General features: G+C 37.8%; 2 protein-coding genes across 5 annotated transcripts in view; one reads left to right on the plus strand and one right to left on the minus strand.

Moving 5' to 3' along the window:
* Positions 1–5,478, minus strand: part of sez6l2 (seizure related 6 homolog (mouse)-like 2) — a 46,228-nt gene extending 40,750 nt beyond the window's left edge. For 2 of the 3 annotated variants that reach the window (XM_062037152.1, XM_062037151.1), the window contains exons 1-2: positions 5,109–5,296; positions 4,445–4,518 (exon numbers count right to left, since the gene is read on the minus strand). In XM_062037152.1, the coding sequence (XP_061893136.1) occupies positions 4,445–4,502 (58 nt within the window). In that variant the 5' untranslated portion in view covers positions 4,503–4,518; positions 5,109–5,296. Of the gene's footprint in view, positions 1–4,444; positions 4,519–5,108 lie in introns of all 3 variants that reach the window. The other variant, XM_062037150.1, reaches the window with a different exon arrangement.
* The window catches only part of asphd1 (aspartate beta-hydroxylase domain containing 1), a 16,042-nt gene continuing 865 nt past the window's right edge, over positions 5,231–20,407 (plus strand). Inside the window, exons 1-5 of one of the 2 annotated variants that reach the window (XM_062037153.1) lie at positions 5,231–5,400; positions 14,438–14,868; positions 14,932–15,138; positions 17,054–17,261; positions 20,327–20,407. The exon at positions 20,327–20,407 is cut by the window's right edge and continues 33 nt beyond it. In XM_062037153.1, the coding sequence (XP_061893137.1) occupies positions 5,286–5,400; positions 14,438–14,868; positions 14,932–15,138; positions 17,054–17,261; positions 20,327–20,407 (1,042 nt within the window). In that variant the 5' untranslated portion in view covers positions 5,231–5,285. Of the gene's footprint in view, positions 5,401–6,194; positions 6,518–14,437; positions 14,869–14,931; positions 15,139–17,053; positions 17,262–20,326 lie in introns of those variants that run through there. The other variant, XM_062037154.1, reaches the window with a different exon arrangement.

A 20,407-nucleotide genomic window follows, 5' to 3' on the forward strand; every position in this document is an offset into this window, starting at 1 on the left:
CATCATTTAACGTGGCCCGCCACATCATTTAATTAATGATTGACGTTACTGGGGTAACACTTCTTTGCTCTGACCATAGTATCAGAGCAGTCATACTGGAAATACGTGCAAAATGTGCTGTCCATCATTCATAATCCCTACATAAGATATGTTTTTCTTATTTTTATGCATTCTAAGTCATGAATAAATAAGTACATACATAGTCTGTCAATGGGGGCTCTCTATTTCGCTCACAAAACCCTCTAAATAACCATCCAAAACCCGCCAACAATACTCTTTATACATGTTTTGACCTGAATATTGACCAAGAATTAGCGATGTTGTTATTATAAGTGCTAACGCAGACTATTTTTTAGTGCCGCAATGATACAAACAGCTAAGTAGCCCTGTGCTGCTTTACTAAGAGCCGGCAGCAATGTCTTGCTGCTCCCGCGTCATCGGGTCTCAGCTCGTCAAAGTTATTCTGAGAACTCATCATTCATTCACTCCACAGTCACACATTAGTGGTGGTACGACAAGCTACATTTGTAGCCACAGCTGCCCTAGGGTAGACTGATATCATTTAATTTGACCCACCACGTCATTTTACTGTAAGTAGCCTGTGAAAGGCTGGAAATAGTAAAGCACTTTGTGGCAAAATGTATTTGTTCGTTCAATTTGACAGAAACATGTACTGCACACAATTACATATGTTCTACACTTTTGTCATGATCTCTCATGACAATTATTATTTGTTTCTGTTATTTTATTTTATTTCCTGTCCAGTGCTCTTATTGTTGTTTCCATTTCCGTTTTGCCAGTACTTCTCCTGCATGAATGCTGGCTGCCTCACTGTATAAATGGCTGCCAATCAGGATGCTTTGAACCTCCATGCAGCATAGCTTTCTTTATGCTTGATATATCTTTTTTGCCTTTTTGTGCAATTCCCTGTTGCACTGGTTTTGATTTCCAATACTTTTTACCTGCTGTCTCTACATCCTGGGGTCTAGACCACTACCAGACCGCAACAACTTCGATATTATCTGGTCATGCAGCAAGAAGTTCCAAGCTTATTTTGGTTATTACAAATAAACGCTTATAAATAAACGCCGGTCACCTTACAATTATAAAGCAAGTTATCCATCAATATGTTAGTAAAAATATAATTAACCAAAACAGTTACCCATGCAAATTGTGTAATGAGGCCATTCTTAATTTCCCCTCTGGGATTATTAGAGTACTTCTGATTCCGATTAAACGTTTGTATTCATAAATATTCACTGTTAGAAGTGGCCCTCTGGGGTAGCCATACTTCGCAACACCGTTTGACCCTTCTTGTACAAATTTAAAGGTGATTTGACCCTAAATGGTGGACTGTACTCCCTTCTGTTGACATTTTTTAAAAGGCACTTAAAACACATTTGTTTAAGTGTGCATTCCTGTAATATTAAATGTTTTATTTTTTTACAAATTTTTAATAATAATATTTATTACTTATTTGCTATGTTTCTGTTGTCGCATCACGCTGAAGACTTATTTTGTCAATCAAACAATTACACAAGGTGACTCGGTAAAGAATCTGGGTATTATCTTCGACCCAACTCTCTCGTTTGAGTCACACATTAAAGGCCTACTGAAATGAAATTTTTTCATTTAAACGGGGATAGCAGATCCATTCTATGTGTCATACTTGATCATTTCGCGATATTGCCATATTTTTGCTGAAAGGATTTAGTAGAGAACATCGACGATAAAGTTTGCAACTTTTGGTCGCTGATAAAAAAAAAAGCCTTGCCTGTACCGGAAGTAGCGTGACGTCACAGGTTGAAAGGCTCCTCGCATTTCCCCATTGTTTACAATGCAGCGAGAGCGATTCGGACCGAGAAAGCGACGATTACCCCATTAATTTGAGCGAGGATGAAAGATTCATGGATGAGGAACGTCAGAGTGAAGGACTAGAGTGCAGTGCAGGACGTATCTTTTTTCGCTCTGACAGTAACTTAGGTACAAGGGCTCATTGGATTCCACACTTTCTCCTTTTTCTATTGTATTTTAAACCACCTCGGATACTATATCCTCTTGAAAATGAGAGTCGAGAACGCAAAATGGACATTCACAGTGACTTTTATCTCCACGACAATACATCGGCGAAGCTCTTTAGCTACAGAGCTAACGTGATAGCATCGTGCTTAAATGCAGATAGAAACAAAATAAATAAACCCCTGACTGGAAGGATAGACAGAAAATCAACAATACTATTAAACCATGGACCTGTAACTACACGGTTAATGCTTTCCAGGCTGGCGAAGCTTAACAATGCTGTTGCTAACGACGCCATTGAAGCTAACTTAGCAACGGGACCTCACAGAGCTATGCTAAAAACATTAGCTATCTACCTACGCCAGCCCTCATCTGCTCATCAACACCCGTGCTCACCTGCGTTCCAGCGATCGAAGGAGCAACGAATGACTTCACCCGATCATAGATGCGGTCGGCGGCCCGGAGACGGAGGAAGTCAAGGTGAGGTCGCCGGCTAGCGCGTCTGCTATCCATTTCAAAGTCCTCCTGGTTGTGTTGCTGTAGTCCGCCGCTAATACACCGATCCCACCTATAACTTTCTTCTTTGCAGTCTTCATTGTTCATTAAACAAATTGCAAAAGATTCACCAACACAGATTTCCAGAATACTGTGGAATTTTGAGATGAAAACAAAGCTTTTTGTATTGGATTCAATGGGGTCCGAATACTTCCGTTTCAACGATTGACGTCACGCGCATACGTCATCATACATAGACGTTTTCAACCGGAAGTTCCCCGGGAAATTTAAAATTGCACTTTATAAGTTAACCCGGCCGTATTGGCATGTGTTGCAATGTTAAGATTTCGTCATTGATATATAAACTATCAGACTGCGTGGTCGGTAGCAGTGGGTTTCAGTAGGCCTTTAAGAGTGTTACTAAAACGGCTTTCTTTCATCTCCGTAATATCATTAAAATTTGTTCCATTTTGTCTACCAGCAACGCTGAGATCATTATTCATGCGTTCATTATGTCTTGTCTCGATTACTGTAACGTATTATTTTCGGGTCTCCCTATGTCTAGCATTAAAAGATTACAGATGGTACACAATGCAGCTACTAGACTTTTGACAAGAACAAGAAAGTTTGATCATATTACGCCTATACTGGCTCACCTGCACTGGCTTCCTGTGCACTTAAGATGCGACTTCAAGGTTTTACTACTTACGTATAAAATACTACACGGTCTAGCTCCATCCTATCTTGCTGATTGTATTGTACCATATGTCCCGGCAAGAAATCTGCATTCAAAGCACTCCGGCTTATTAGTGATTCCCAGAGCCCAAAAAAAGTCTGCGGGCTTTAGTGCGTTTTCTATTCGGGCTCCAGTACTCTGGAATGCCCTCCCGGTAACAGTCCCATCTTAAAACTCATTTGTATACTCTAGCCTTTAAATAGACCCCCCTTTTAGACCAGTTGATCTGCCGTTTCTTTTCTGCTCTGCCCCCCTCTCCTTCGTGGAGGGGGGGCACAGATTCGGTGACCACAGATGAGGCGCTAGCTGTCCAAAGGCGGGACCCAGGGTGGACCACTCATTTGTGCATCAGTTGGGGACGTCTCTGCACTGCTGACCTGTCTCTGCTCAAGATGATTTCCTGCTGGCCCCACTATGGACCGGACTCTCACTACTATGTTAGATCTACTATGGACTGGACTCTCACTATTATGTTAGATCTACTATGGACTGGACTCTCACTATTATGTTAGATCCACTCAACGTCCATTGCACCGGTACCCTCCAAGGTTTCTCATTGTTAACCCATTGGGTTGAGTTTTTTCTTGCCCTGATGTGGGATCTGAGCCGAGGATGTCGTTGTGGCTTGTGCAGCCCTTTGAGACACTCACGATTTAGGGCTATATAAGTAAACATTGAATGATTGATTGACTGATAGATATTTTTAAATTGTACTCTTTGTATTTCAACCATGTGAGGCACTTTCTGAGCTATATCTGAGAGAACTACAATCAAGTGTACTTACTGTGCTTACTTAGTTACTAATCCAAATAAAGTACACTGAAGAATAATTATGAGAAATACTTCCAACCTTATTGAAAATAAGATATTCTTCATCTCAGTATGTTAATAATGACTGAATTAATTAATTACATATTGCAAAACTGTTGTGTATACTAATTTATAGATGTTATTTTATTATATAAAAAGGTCAGTAAATGATTCTATATATTTGTAAACGCTCTGAAGTGGGAAAGGGGTAGGATTAAATAAGCTTTGCTTCTTCCTACTCCTTTTCGGGCATGATGTAAAATGAAATGATATGAAATTGTGTGATGTATTATGCTGTAAGTGTGTTCATGTTCGAAATAAACTAAAGAAAGAAAGTTAAGCTAACCTCACAACCCTATTCCCCAAACACACGTTTGCGGTTACCTGAAACTAGGTGGATTATGGTGACCGACAGTATCACAGAAAGGTGTGTGAACCCCATGGCTCTGACTGGAAACCTGAAAAAAAAACAAAAAACCATTACATGTATTTTACTGATGAGGGTTATAGAAACACTTTCCTTAAAGTCCAACTCTTGCTGTACTCCTATTTCAAATATACTGACTTGTGAATGCATATGCATGGACAATGCAGGTATTACATTGACATCACCAAGGCTATTTTTTATGTAAACAATGTCGAAGCACATTTTTACACACTGCAGATGCATCACTATCTTACAAGTGCAGGTCAAAAAACAGGTGCAAAAAGAAAAACATATATAAAAACATACATGCCCATGCTTCCCTCCTGCGCCCCCCCCCCCCCCAAAATAAAAAAAAACATGCAAAAAATGCGTTTTTTTCCCGCACAAATCCACACAATCTTTGCATGTACCTAATTATTATTATTATTTTTTACAACAATGCACATGCTAAATCATCTGTCATCTGAGGCGTTTCCTCGGTGAAAATACCACCAGGCTGGCGTGAAAATGATGGGGGGCTCTGCAAGGCAGCATCCCTCGCAACCATTTTGGGTATCAATGTTTAAGACTAAAATAGAGCAAAAAAATAAAATAAAATAAAAAAGCATGCACGTCCCTTACCTTTTTTCTGTAGGCGCCTATGATGGGTTCGTTAGACCGGATCCCGTTGCTTAAGGCCCCGTCAACACGCTGCCGAGGTGTCCCCTATGGCTGCCCACGGACCGCTTGACGCATTCGGCTGTGATATGGGGGGGCTTCTTCTGTGCCTGTGGAGGCGCCAGGCGCACTCTAGTGGCCATGTGCTGTAACTGCAGAGAGACGCAGGGAAAAAAAAAAAAAAAAAAAGGACAAATATTAAGATCCAGCCCAGGAGGAGCGGTGCGTGTGAGCCAGCTCGGCGCCATTTATCAAGGTAATGTTGGCGAGGAATGTGCATTTGAACGGCTGCATGTTGTGGTGTGCGGGTGTTGTGTAAAAAAAATAAAAAATAAAAAAAGGGCGGACGTTTGCGTCAGTTGTGTTGCGCTCGCTCAGATACAACACAAAATGAAGGATGGAGTGCAAGACAAAACGATTTGTGGACACCTTACGCATGAGGAAGCATTTCTCTCAGCACATCTGCTCTTCTCAACAATTTATATTTTTATCTTTTTTTTTTAACCGCAGCCCCCTTATTTTGACTTTTCACTCACTGGCACACAACTTTACGAGCTAACTGTAAAAAAAAGGAGCTCGCTCAAATTTTACAACCATCTTGTCAGACCCCTAAATGTGCATATTGAATTGAGTTGTTATCAATAAACACCCTAAAGCAGATCAAAAGCTTTTAATTTGCCCTACCTAACATGATAATGATGACAATAATGATGACAGAAGAGTTCTCCTAATGGAGAAGGAGGAGGAGCTTAATGGGCAATAAAGCCTGCCTTCTAAATCATGGGACTAATGTTCAAAACCCATCCAGGGTTAATGGCAGAGGTGTGGACTCGAGTCACATGACTTGGACTCGAGTCAGACTCGAGTCATGAATTTGATGACTTTAGACTCGACTTGACAAAATGTAAAGAGACTTGCAACTCGACTTAGACTTTAACATCAATGACTTGTGACTTCACTTGGACTTGAGCCTTTTGACTTGACATGACTTGCTACTTTCCCCAAAACCTAAAGTTTAAAAAGTTATTTGGGAGCGCTCCATATCTTTCATTTTGTACGTGTCTGTCTCTCAGCGTGTGTGCTGCGTGTCAGCGTGTGTGCTCTCAGTACAACAGCCAATCAAATTACATCTACATTGTTTTCATCACACAGCATTCAGCCAATCAAATTGCAGGACAACCAATGAACAAGAGTTGTCAAACAACGCGCCAGTGAGAAAGATTTATACCAAAGTTGGTTTCGTTCGGGTATAAAAACTACGACTTGGTCAACAAAAAACGAATTGCCGTATGCAAATCACGCAGTTCGAATATTACAGACGGAGACACAACAACTTCCAACTTCGTTCGACATTTGAAGTTGCACAAAGAAGGGTAAGTTTTGAATGTAAGCTAACGTTTATTGGCTAAGTAACATGACTTTTATTTGCTGTGTAGTTAAATCAGTGAGGCTGTAAACTCACTGCTAACGTCATAACCATAGACATCTTTTAAGGGTACACAGCATCGAGCGCTACTGCCTACTGGCGCAGACGAGACACGGGGCCGCCATCTTGGAGTGGTGATCCGCTCCACTCAGTGCAATTCATTTGGCAGGAGCAATGAACTGTCAGCGCATTTAATTCATTTTACCTCACTGAATACCACTCATTTTCACACGCTTTTTTGTCATACGTGTAGCTATGATAACGGACACATGTTTTATTATTCATTGTTTGCTTAACAGTAATAGAATATTCTTATATGCTATAAGTGACCAGACGTCCGAGATCAAAACTGGGAATATAAACCCAGAGAAGGGGGAAAAAAACGGTCAGCTATTTTTAAGTTGAAGAAACAATATAATTACGTTATATATACATGCGTACATCCTACATAAACAATGTATGAATACATTAGATATCTATATATCTTATAGACCGTATCTCTGTTGCTGCAGCAGCAGAGAGTTTATTCTGTCGTGACACTTTGTATTGATATTTTGTATTACATTCTTCCCTTAAATGATAATGTTTACAGTGATTGTTATATATGTATTTTTTATGTATGTCGCTTTGGATAAAAGCGTCTGCCAAATACTTAAACATATATAAACACCTGAAAGTCTTTACATCAGCTAAAACCACCAATCTGTTTCACTGGATTCAGAATAAAACCAAATGCTGTCTTACCCAACAATGTTAGTATTTGAATATTGTTACTTGAAGACTTATTCCTGGTTAAAATTATACTGTTAAGAAAGTATTGTCTTATATTTTGCCTAAAATGAGAATGCATCATAATCAGTGGCGGCTGGTGAATTTTGTTTTAGGTGGGGCTGAAAGTTTGTAAACCAAACCCCTGTAGGGGTGTCATCCTCCCCCAGAAGATTTGTTTGTGATTTTCACACACAAATATTGAAGATCTTTGCTCCTTCTTAACTCTGTGGTAATGTTATTTTCATAAAATACAACCAAAAGTACATTAATGTTAAATCTTACTTGTGAAAAGTAATCCCCCGATTCCTATTTTCAACAGTCCGCTCATTTGAGCAGGAAAACGCTGAACACCAGCCCGGCATCTTTGTTTTCTACCTGTCAACTGTCAGGTTAGGCTGCTCGCCGGCTCCTCATCACCACTTCAAGATGCAATTTGCTCGCGTCACAGCAACCAATACTGCGTCTACTTATAAGATGTCTATGGTTATAACATCATTTCAAACACAGCAATATGTTGCGTCCACTGCAGTTTGCTTCCTTATTCATACTTTTTGTCAAGTGATTTTTTTAAGCAGGGTTGCATGAGGTACCTAAACATAACGTTACGTTAGTCATTGTATCACACACAGTAACATAACGTTAGACGGCGGTCAGCAGCACCGCATATTTTAGCCACCTACAAAAAGACAAACATAGTCAAATAAAGGTCAGTTAAAATGTATACTATATTAAGAATATGTGTACATATTGCATAGGGCCCTGACATCTAAAAAGTACAACTCTGTTCATTGTTACGTTCATGTATTTGTTATGTTTTTCATGTGTACGCACACATAAACACACATACAGTATGAGATGAGATCAATGAGATAAGGTAAGAACAGAATAGAAACTGCTGTGGAACTAGTTACAATGCAATATGCCATGGAAATACAATGTTAACACTTTTGTACAAATAAGTACAGTTGCACTTGTTTTTGCAAATGTGTTTATTCTGTAAAGGAATGAGTTAAATGTTTAAAATTGTTTAAACTATTAAAATGACTGGTTAATAGTGCTATTATGAATTGCAATGTCAGTACCATTTTTTTTCCTGCTATTTCAAATGCACTTGTTTTAATAAATAAATACAGCGGTTTAAAAGCATACATAATCTGTGTAAAAATATTAGTCTGTGGTTAAAAGGACTTGAAAGGACTCGAAACTCAAAATGCAGGACTTGTGACTTGACTTGAGACTTTCCAGTCTTGACTTTGGACTTGACTCGGGACTTGCCTGTCTTGACTCGGGACTTGACTCGAGACTTGAGGGCAAAGACTTGAGACTTACTTGTGACTTGCAAAGCAATGACTTGGTCCCACCTCTGGTTAATGGTAACCTAACATGTACAGTCAAATATTATTCATATTTGTATATTATGTATATGAGCTTAATTTGTTCTGTTTAGATCTCAAATCAATGTCTCCCATTAAAATGAGTTGAAATCAATTGTGCTTGTACCCCAAAACACCACACATTTTACATGTAAAATGCCTTAAAAAAAAAAGGAAAAACCTATAGATAACAAATATTGTATAAAAAACAATATAGTACAAACAACCACAGTAGTTTTATGAAGTAGTGTAATAATGATGTACATCAGGGGTGTCCAAACTTTTTCCACTGAGGGCCGCAAACGGAAAAATTAAAGCACGTGGGGGCCATTTTGATATTTTTCATTTTCAAACCATAACAAAATATATGGATTTTTTAAATTTATTTTACCTTTAGGGGTCCAGGGGGCCATAAAGGGTCTCAGTCATTAAAATGTTAAAAATAAGGCAGATTACTATTTTTTTAAAATTATTTAACGCTTACAGTAAATCTCTATATCAAGTTCAAGTTGATATAAAGTAATACAAATAAAAAAAAATGTTTTATGGCTTTTCTGTCAAAAACAACTTAGTTTTTTTTATAGTAAAACTGAAATATGCAGTATTTAGTAATTAGAGCCCTAAAAGATCAATAATGCAGGACACCATTGCTTTTAATTCTTTCATATTTTTGAGTAATCACAGTGAAAAGATAAATAAAAAATCACTAAATATATTTGGGATCCAAAAGGTGCCCCACTCATAAAGTGATACATTTTTATTAGGTTTTTCTTTTACTTTCAACACTTAAGTTACGAGATCAACTTCAGATATATCTGTCGATTTTATGCTGGATCAATTAATTTGTTTGTTTTATGCGCTTTTGTCAAAGAAAACTTTGATGTTTTTATATGGCTATTACACAATATATACCACATAAAACATTTTAAAGTGAAATATTTGTAGTAATTGGAGCCCTGAAAATAATTCATTATAACATGGATTTTTTGTCATTATTTTTTTTTTTTTGAGCAATGGCAAAAAAGGAAAATAAAGAAAGACAAAAGAAAAAAAAAACAGCCTGCATGGCAGCTTTTGTGTCAACATTGCAACTTTTTTCTCATTAGATTTCACCTCATTCCCCTTTTTTAATGTTCTTTTTTATTTTTACAATGGTATTTCCAGAATGTGTGGCTGGCCGGTAAACAATTAGCTGCGGGCCGCAAATGGCCCCCGGGCTGCACTTTGGACACCCCTGATGTACATCATTTATCTTGGAGAGTGGACTTCTACAGTATCTCCTTTTAGCTTCTTCTCAGTCAAACACACCATCAGCAGCTTTTCAGTATTTTCATGTACAGATGTCCGCCGTTTAGATCGGGGGTCAGCGACCCGTGGCTCTTTAGTGCCGACCTAAATAAAAGATTGAAAATGAAAAAAGATGGGGGGAGAAATACAAACAAACGCAACAGTTTGTTTACATATAAAATCTTCCACTCCTTCTTTGTCTCATTTTGTGAATGCACAAAAGTGCGCTTTGTCGATGTTATTGACTTTTTGGAGTGCTAATCAGGCATATTTGGTCAGTGCGTGACTGCAAGCTAATTGAGGCTAACATGCTATTTAGGCTAGCTGTATGTACATATTGCATCATTATGCCTCATTTGTAGGTATATTTGAGATAATTTAATATCCTTTACTTTTATCCTCTTTGTATATAATTTAGTTTTGCATTTCTCATGATGAAATATTGGCTGCATTTCACATAGTTGTTTGTGTGCCATGTTGTTCCAGACCACAGCAAACATTACCTAGTTTGCCAAAGTTTGTAATAAATCTATTAAAAAAAGACAGCCTGCCGTTTCCTTTCACTTGCACACACACATCTATACCTTTGGCCATTAAAAGCCAGTCATTTCCAGGAGTTATCTCACCTTTTGAGTAACCTCTGATTTACTAATGGTTTCTAATGTTGTAAAAATGTGTAGAATAAATATTACATTTCAACATTTCTGTCAACGAAGATTTGCTTCAGCCTGCGACACACAGTCATTTTGATAGTAGGCTATTATAGCTAATATAGACACTTACATCATGTGTTCATGTGTTGCCTTCATTATAAGACTTATATACGGCTTTTCATTTTTTGCGGGTCCAGACAGATTTGTTTTTTGTATTTTTGGTCCAATATGGCTCTTTCAACGTTTTGGGTTGCCGACCCCTGGTTTAGATATTTTAACATCCTTGGCTATGGCCTTATCTACTCATTGTACTTCAGTATGGTGCAGACTAGCAGTGATACGCTCAAACTGCTTTGGCAAGTTGTTTTTAATGATTTTTTTTCTTCGGTTAAATTAATATCATCCACTTCTTATTTTCAGAACTGCCCTTCATGCTCACTTTCTTCCTTTCCATGGTTGAAGAAACCAAGTTATGTCGATCTCTAGCTATAAGCTAATTCTAGCGAGTAAGACCAGATGTTTTTTGGTGGATCTTACAGGGTTTATTCACTGTGACTTTTGCTAGGCCAACTGATGGCGGGGATGCTTGGAACTGAAATTTTAGCTTGTGATTTCAAGCATAACAATTAGGTGAGAGACATCTAATTTCTAAAAACAGTCTGAAGTTGAGGTACAACTGTTTTATTGTACTGTATTTATATTACTACTTTTTTTTCTTTTACGATATTGGCCCCTACATTGTCAATCAATCAATCAATCAATCAATCAAAAATGTATTTTCAAAGCCCCTGACATCAGCTATAACTGAACGGAAGTGCTATACAACAGTGCGAGAAAGACAGAGCATAGAACAAGAGCACATAATAAATATAATAAAGCAATACAAACAATATGAAATAAAGTTAAAATTAACAAAAGTGTCAACGTAATTTTAAGTATCAAATGCAGCTCGGAACAAATAGGTCTTAAGTTTAGTCCTGAACAAATGTAAATCTCTGATGGTCCGTATAGTTCGGCTGGTAAGAGCTCGACTGGGGCAATGGATGTTTAAGAGTATATATTCTGCACTTCTTTTACGGTATATTTTACTATTGTATTTTATTCAAATTTAAAATGTAAATTTGACACTGCGTGCCCTTTTTTTGTTTTAAATTGTTTCTTATTTCTGTACAGCACTTTGGCCAACTGGGGTTGTTTTTAATTGTGCTATATAAATAAATAAACTGAACTGTCTGCTGAGAAAACATTTTTTCTGAATGGTTGATTATTCAAATTATTCGCTGTATGTGTTTATTACTGGGGTTGTATTCATGCATCTTATACTTAGAGCACGCTGCAAAATAAATGAGCACAGTGTTGTGGCTGTTGTGTGAGTTTTCTGTACAACAAGCATTACATAATACCGTATGCAGCTTAAATGCATCGTTTAATCACTTTGGCTTCAATTTAGTCAGCATTGTAATACTCTTACTTTCTAATAGTTTGCCTGTCTATACCTTTGTTACTTTCATTCATATGTGAAGGAAATACAGGCTATATGCATTTGATCTTCCAAAGCAGATTTAGCTTTTAGAAATTAAAAATATCTACTCTTAATTATCAGCTATTGCTGTGAAATATGTACATGTCTTGCATATTGACTTTGCTCAGTAAGGCACAAACGCCCACTTAGGTGAGGTTGTAACCTGCCAAAGCCACTAGAACAGTGTTGGTCAGTCGACTATGACCCAACATGGATGATTTATGCCTCATGCAGGATAGCTCTGAGCACCCTGCAAGCCAGAAGGGGATTAAATAAAGAATATAAGTAAACGAGACAGACTGACGTCCCTTTCAGGCTTTGCTTGGTAGTAAACAGTAGAGATGGGATTAATGGCTCTTTGAAGGGATCGTGAGGAACGGTTACTTCCAAAGGGCCCTTGGAAAGCCTGGCTCGTTGTTATATTTATTTATTTAATTTTTTTAAATATAAATAAATTGTTTTCATCTAAGAAACAATCAGCTGGTATAAGATAAGATTTCGATCAAAGTAATCCAAATTTACACATTCCAAAAATATATACTCAATTGATGGGATTATTCTGAAATATTGATAATAATTTGTTTTACGTTTCTATCGTAAAAAAAAAAATCCATAAATTTGTCTAGGGAAATGGCCTAAAATAACGATGTGTATTGCATCCTCATGTGATAATATACAGTACAGGCCAAAAGTTTGGACACACCTTCTCATTCAATGGGTTTTCTTTATTTTCATGACTATTTACATTGTAGATTGTCACTGAAGGCATCAAAACTATGAAGGAACACATGTGAAGTTATGTACTTAACAAAAAAAGGTGAAATAACTGAAAACATGTTTTATATTCTAGTTTCTTCAAAATAGCCACCCTTTGTTCTGATTACTGCGTTGCACACTCTTGGCATTCCCTCGATGACCTTCAAGAGGTAGTCACCTGAAATGGTTTGCACTTTACAGGTGTGCTTGAAGCTCATCGAGAGAATGCCAAGACTGTGCAAAGCAGTAATCAGAGCAAAGGGTGGCTATTTTGAAGAAACTACAAACGTTTGTAAAATATAAAACATGTTTTCAGTTATTTCACCTTTTTTTGTAAGTACATAACTCCACATGTGTTCATTCATAGTTTTGATGCCTTCAGTGACAATCTACAATGTAAATAGTCATGAAAATTAAGAAAACATATTGAATGAGGAGAAGGTGTGTCCAAACTTTTGGCCTGTACTGTATGTCACAATATATTATTTGGCATATAAATGATAATAGAAGCATTTCAAAACCGATTACAATGGCCCCCAACTTAGCTGCCGACGTATGTGGTAACATATTGCGACATTTTCGATTGTATTATTTATCAAAACTATTAATTATCTACGTAGGTACTTGTTAATTTACTTTCTGTTGTAACATCATTCTATCTACACTTCTGTTAAAATGTAATAAGCATTTATTCTTCTGTTTTTTGGATACTTTGCATTAGTTATGGGCAATAATACCACACATTTGGGTATCGGCCATACCAATGCTGATACTGATACTTAACATTTTCAAGATCATTGAATGATTCCATTTTTGATCACAATAATAATCCGGCCAAAGCAGACAATATCAATTAAATGTTTTCAATTGTTCCTTTGGTTTGTGCCTTTAAAACCCTCCTGTGTGCAAAGACTTATTTTCTGAGTTTGCAAACAATTTTTTGTTGATAAAAATAGCCAATCTAACCACTGTAGTATCAACCATATACTGGTAGTATACTTGATATCGTTACTGTCGATATTTTTATCCATCCGCCCTACTGTTTACATTTAAAAGCTCTAGCTTAGCAGTTAGCATATCAACGTTTGTGTAGTGTAACATGTTTAGCTATTACTTGTCCTGTAGTGAGAGTACTTGTAATAAAACTTAGTTTATTTGCCGTCGTGGAGGCGAGGATTGCGGACTTAGAAGTGGAGCACAGGGACATTAGCCACTGGCAAGAATGCTACATTGCGTTGAGGATGCATTTTTTCACTTGTCTCTGTCAACTTTGTGGGACGAAGCTAGAATGTGTCAACATGGATTATCACAATATAACGATAGTAGTAAAAGCTCTATCGTCGGCCATTTATATCGTATATCGCTATATTGCACAACTATATCCCATCCTGTGCATTGACAATGAGCTCACGATTTTTAATTTTGCCTCATCTGAAAAATCAGTTTCAACAAAATAACACAGTTATACTTTGGAATTTACAACACTTGATCTGTTTCTCTTTCAGTATATAAGTGCCCAATTGAAAGGATGCACTGGTCCATAAACACACTGCCCTTGCCTCTATATGTTGAGTTGGGTGTCCACTCACTGAGTGGCCTTCTGTGGACGCTCCTGCTCTTGTTCCTGTGGCACTGTTACCGAATGGGCTCGGACCTCCCCTTAGCGGCTCACGCACAAGGTGGGAAAGCAGTTTCAAGAAGATTGGCGATGTCCTGTAGCGGAAGCTGTGCTGGAAGAAAGTATAACGAACAGTCCATGGAAACAGAAGAGGACGAGGAGACAGGGCAGGGATACGTCACGCCGGTGCTGAGCCATGCCCTGTTCCCAGTTCAGGCATCCACCGAGGCCAGGAAACTCTACTCAGCCCTGCAAGAATACGCTAAACGTTACAGCTGGGCGGGAATGGGCCGGATACATAAAGGCCTCCGAGAACAGGTATGAGCTTTATCTGTACATACTGTAGCATTTTTACTAAGGAAGGATTAATTTCCTCTCCAGGTCAGACTGAATGATCACTCGACTATACAAAAGCCACAGCTCTTCTTCCTGCCAGATGTCCCTAGTGTTCCTTTCCTTCCACGGGATGCCCACAGGCATGACATTGAAGTATTGGAAGCCAACTATCACGTCATCCTGGCGGAGTTCCAGGCCGTGTACCAGAGGGGCATTGACTTCAAAGTTGGCTGGACAAGTATGGGGCCTAAGGTACAAGAACGTAAACAACATGAAATCTTGATCATCTTGATAGTCACTCAGCTTTTGTATATACGGTAATTTCCGGACAATAAGCCGTTGCTTTTTCTCTCATTTGTGATTATATTTCTAAATTGTGAATTCATAGATCATTAATGTCCAAAAGGTTTCCACTACAAGGCCACATCAAGAAATCGAAGGATGCCGGAGATCGCTTTCTTTCCCTTTTGTTAATCAAACACGCCAAAACCAATCCAATATATCCTCCTGAGCCTGAGAACCAGTGTCCCTTAGCAGTTGGAATGAGTACCCTTCACATTTGAACCGATATGGTACCAATTCCCAGTAACTGGGAATTGATACCGGTAGTCAATGGTAACAATTTTTGGTACTTTTGTGAGTGTAGATCAATGTTAAGTGTTTAAAAATACAATCTATTTTTAGGTAAAATTAAAAATGAGCTGATGATGATAACTGCCCTGTACTGTCTTGTTACATTTCTGAGTCTCATTTGCAAGTATTATATAGTAGACGTTGCATGCAGTTGCAATTCCAAGACGTTAGATTGCAGTAGTGTATAGGCGATGGTGTGTTGCCTCATTACGAAGTAGTCTTCGCCATTAAAGCTGAATGTGCCGGTCCAGTATTGTACTTATGCACACTTGATGTTGGATTTAACGAGCATCTTAGTTTTCATTTCCAAATTTGGAGATGTTGAAATAGCCATGTAAAATCGCTAATTTTATAAAAGTGGAGCCTTACTTATTTGAGCTTTTTCTATGAAGCATACTTGCTCTATTCCAGGGGTCACCAACGCGGTGCCCGCGGGCACCAGGTAGCCCGTAAGGACCAGATGAGTAGCCCGCTGGCCTTTTCTAAAAATAGCTCAAATAGCAGCACTTACCAGTGAGCTGCCTCTATTTTTAAAATTGTATTTATTTACTAGCAAGCTGGTCTCGCTTTGCTCGACATTTTTAATTCTAAGAGAAACAAAACTCAAATAGAATTTGAAAATCCAAGAACATATTTTAAAGACTTGGTCTTCACTAACTGACAAAGAAACAGATAACAGATTTGGTGTCCAGTTCAAAGTGTGACATGATTTATTTAAACATTTGAGAGTTGACTTTTGTATTTTACATTAGTTATTATTTGTACAAACATGGTGCAAAGTAATTCATGATTTGTTAAAAAATGTTAGTGGCTGGCTAGTTAAAATGGGATATTGTGATTTCACAAGACTGTCTTAGAAGTGATCATTTGAAAATGTTCAATTTGAAAAATGTGCACTTAGAGAAAATATAAAAATAAAGTGTTGCATATTGATATTTATCTGTTTCTATATATATTTATTGTGAGAAATCATTAAGATGACCAGTGTTTCCACAAAGATAAATATCATTAATTATTAATAATAACATAGAGTTAAAGGTAAATTGAGAAAAATTGGCTATTTCTGGCAATTTATTTAAGTGTGTATCAAACTGGTAGCCCTTCGCATTAATCAGTACCCAAGAAGTAGCTCTTGGTTTCAAAAAGGTTGGTGACCCCTGCTCTATTCTAATTTATTTGCTGGCATTGACAATTGCACATTTACCAAGAAGCTGCAAAAAGTCATCGAAATATGTTACCGTTTGATTTTAAGTGAATCTGGAATGCGAACAAATTTTTGTCCATGCCTATAAAAGTACAATATTCAGTACCCATCCCTACTCTTGCTCCATCCTTTAAGCACCTCTGTACTCATAGCTGTATTTTAGGGCCTTGTCTTTGGCCCTGTACACGTTACATTGCAGTCCAGTAATATAGTCGTACAGAGTGGGTACATTACTATATATTCTGTCAATATTTCTGGCTGTGTGAAAGAAAACACATTTATTGATGCGTTATTGATATGTCTGGGCAGTGATTCAAATGTCTCTTTCAGGGCCAGGCTGTGTTTCCACTGTACAGTGCAGGCGTGTGTGTGGCCGCCAACTGCCGCTCCTGTCCCTACACATACCGGACCCTGCTCTCTCTTCGCACATTTATAAGCAGCAACTCTTTGGGATCTGCCGGATTCTGGTTGCTGGGGCCCGGTTCTACACTGGGCAGCTCATACGGACCCACTAATACAAGGCTGCGTTGTCACCTAGGTCAGTAGATGAATTGATTAAGCCCAAGAGAATTGAAGGGTTGAAGCACATTTTCGGCGATGTCGATGCACAAATAGCTAGGAGCTAAACTAGAGAGGACCTTAAACTGAACTCTGATAGACACCAGCAGGGGATGTTTTTACTGTCATTTAAATATGTAAGCTATAAAAAAAACGATGCCATATATGTTAATATAAAGAAATATAGCTGTACAAGTTCAATAATATGGTTGCTTGAATCAAAGTAAGAATTTCAAAAACTACGCAAGACACCCCCTGTCAAAAATGCACAATGGTTCGTTCCACCTGGATGGCGGAAAATTTAGCATGAATTCACTGTACACAGACGTCATTACGTCATAAAACTCACTTTTAAGCATTCACACACAGCACCAGTATTTTGGAACAAGAATGAGGGGATAGAAAACATAAAAAAATACAGTACAGTAAACACGCCAAAGAAAAGGTTATGTACAAGTTTCAACAACACCCAATTCAAGTTAGAAACAGAGGCATCACTAGGTTTTAAAGACGAGGGACCTTAACCCCAAGGAGATGCACTAACAATAATATAATCATAATAATAATGACATAATGCATTATTTTGATTCGTATTATGCAGAGATGATAGTTCTATGTGCTTCAGATTATCTCTACTTAACCACAAGAACAACTTGACAGATTTTTTTTTATCATATTTAAGTAAATAATGACAGGTCATATGATTATTATCTTCAAACATAACAAAACAATCACTTACTCCACAATGTTTGCTCTCACTGGGATGCCGATTGATGGGATGTTCACATCTTCCCATTTTGATGAAGAAATAATCATAATCCCCACAAAGGGTTAAAAAAAAGTGCCGCAATGAGCATGTTTTCGTGTCTTTATCGCCATCTCCGGGTCTAAGTTGACTGTCGAAGTTGACCAACTTCTCGGAATACGGCCACAGCATTCTACTATCCAGGTGAGGTGCATGATTTCTAATCTGAAAATGATGCACCAGCTCACCAGCACAAAATGTCAATATAGCAGCATAAGCTAGTTAGCTCTCTTGGTATCAGGGCGCCACTAAAAGTAGTTTGTCTGCAAAAGCGCACCGCCTGAAGAGCAGGGAAACGTGCGAAACAGGCTTGTAGGGATGAAATAGTCTCTGTGTTTTTTCTTGACCTAACGTATATAATACACAATATATTGAATATATGTCACTCGATGTAAATGGAGTATTGTTACCGTATTTTCTATTTTTTTAGGGCTTTATTGGTGCAATAATGTACTCCCATTATCTGCATTGTTAGTCACCTAGTACTTGTTGTATTTTACGCATAAATGCATAAAAAAAGAAAAACATGTTCTCGTCTTATATAGGGATTGTAAATGATAGGCACAATACCAAAAAAAGGGCATTTCCCCTTTAAAAAGTAAAAACAAAATTAAAGTGTTTTGTTTTAAAAAGCTGGTTTCAACCAAATCCATGCAATGGTTCGTTTTTATTGCATGTTAACATATCAAAAGTGCATAGGGCGGCGACGTTGGGTTCGTGTGGGATGGGGTGTTCTTTAGGAGTCTTGTGCATAGGGGCCCATAATTTGGTGCTACATCATTTACAGCTAGAATTCACCAACTCAAGTATTTCATATATATATATATATATATATATATATATATATATATATATATATATATATATATGTATGAAAGTATTTCATATATATATATATATATATATATATATATATATATATATATGAAATACTTGACTTTCAGTGAATTCTAGCTATATATATATATATATATATATATATATATATATATATATATATATATATATATATATATATATATATATATATATATATATATATATATATATATTTTTTTTTATTTTTTTATTATACATATAAATAAAATATATACTTGAAATTTCAGTGCCATCTATCCAGTAGATGGCAGCATTGTCCTGTTTAACTTCTCCGTTCATGTCTGAGTATATCATTTCGGCCACCGTGTTCAAGGGAGAAGTCTGTTCTACAAATTGTACAGGCAACATACATACACCTTCCCCTTCGAACTGTCCTGGATGAACTGAAATTCTTGTTTCCATTCGTTTTGGAACTTGCAAGCGTATTTCTTCATCTTGCTTGTCGACGGCGTCGCCATGTCTGTAACTTCCTCGTTCTTCTGCTTCGTCTCCTTGTTGTGTGCGCAGTTGTGCACTCTACTCTCTAAAAGCCGTAGATGTTATGACGTCATTGGGCAGGCAAGCTGTTTATATTGTGGGAAAGCGGACGTGAGAACAGGTTGTCCCCACTCAGGTCCGCATTGAGCTGGAGGGGGCGTGGCCTCTAGCTACGGCTGAATACCGGGAGTTTGTCGGGAGAAAATTTCTGCCGGGAGGTTATCGGGAGAGGCGCTGAATACCGGGAGTCTCCCGCTAAAAACGGGAGGGTTGGCAAGTATGGGTCACTACACTGTAAAACAAAAATAAAATAAAAAAAATAAAATTTAGATTTTATGGAAGCTCAATTACCTGAATTTTACTGTAAAAAAAACAGTGATACCGTATTTCAAATTTCATAATTAGGTGTTAAAACCAACGTAAATTTTATGGTAAAATTTGGCCGACTGAGCTGCCAGTTTTTTACCGTAAAATAAACTACCGGTAATTTTTTTTCCGTAGCAATCTCTAAATTGCTCGAACAAGACGAGACAATCACATGCACAAATAGATAGGACGTAAACTAGAGAGGACCTAAAACGAAGCCCTGATGGACACCAGTGATATCTGGTGGGCATGAACTTGTTTGCTTTTATTACACAATATTTCCATCAGACTATACCAAAATAACCCCCCAAAAAACATTGTCTCTCTCACACACTGTTGCTAAATGACACAGTTCAGGGTTTGTTTCTACTTAGCCCATTTTCTGCCACGATCCAGCTGGTTCGTAATCCTCTTGCCTTAAACACAGACAGGGATGGAGCGTATTGCCTTTTTTTTTAGCTTTAGATTGAATACATATGGAGTAATGATTTGATTTGGGAGACAACTCACTTTTGTAGGTCTGCAAACTCCCCCTCTGTGTGAGCTGGTGGTGGGAGGGGAGCCTCAGTGCTGGTCTGAGGGACACTGCCTCCTGTTTG

The sequence above is a fragment of the Entelurus aequoreus genome, linkage group LG25 (genome assembly GCF_033978785.1).
Source record: "Entelurus aequoreus isolate RoL-2023_Sb linkage group LG25, RoL_Eaeq_v1.1, whole genome shotgun sequence".
Taxonomy (NCBI): Eukaryota; Metazoa; Chordata; class Actinopteri; order Syngnathiformes; family Syngnathidae; genus Entelurus; species Entelurus aequoreus.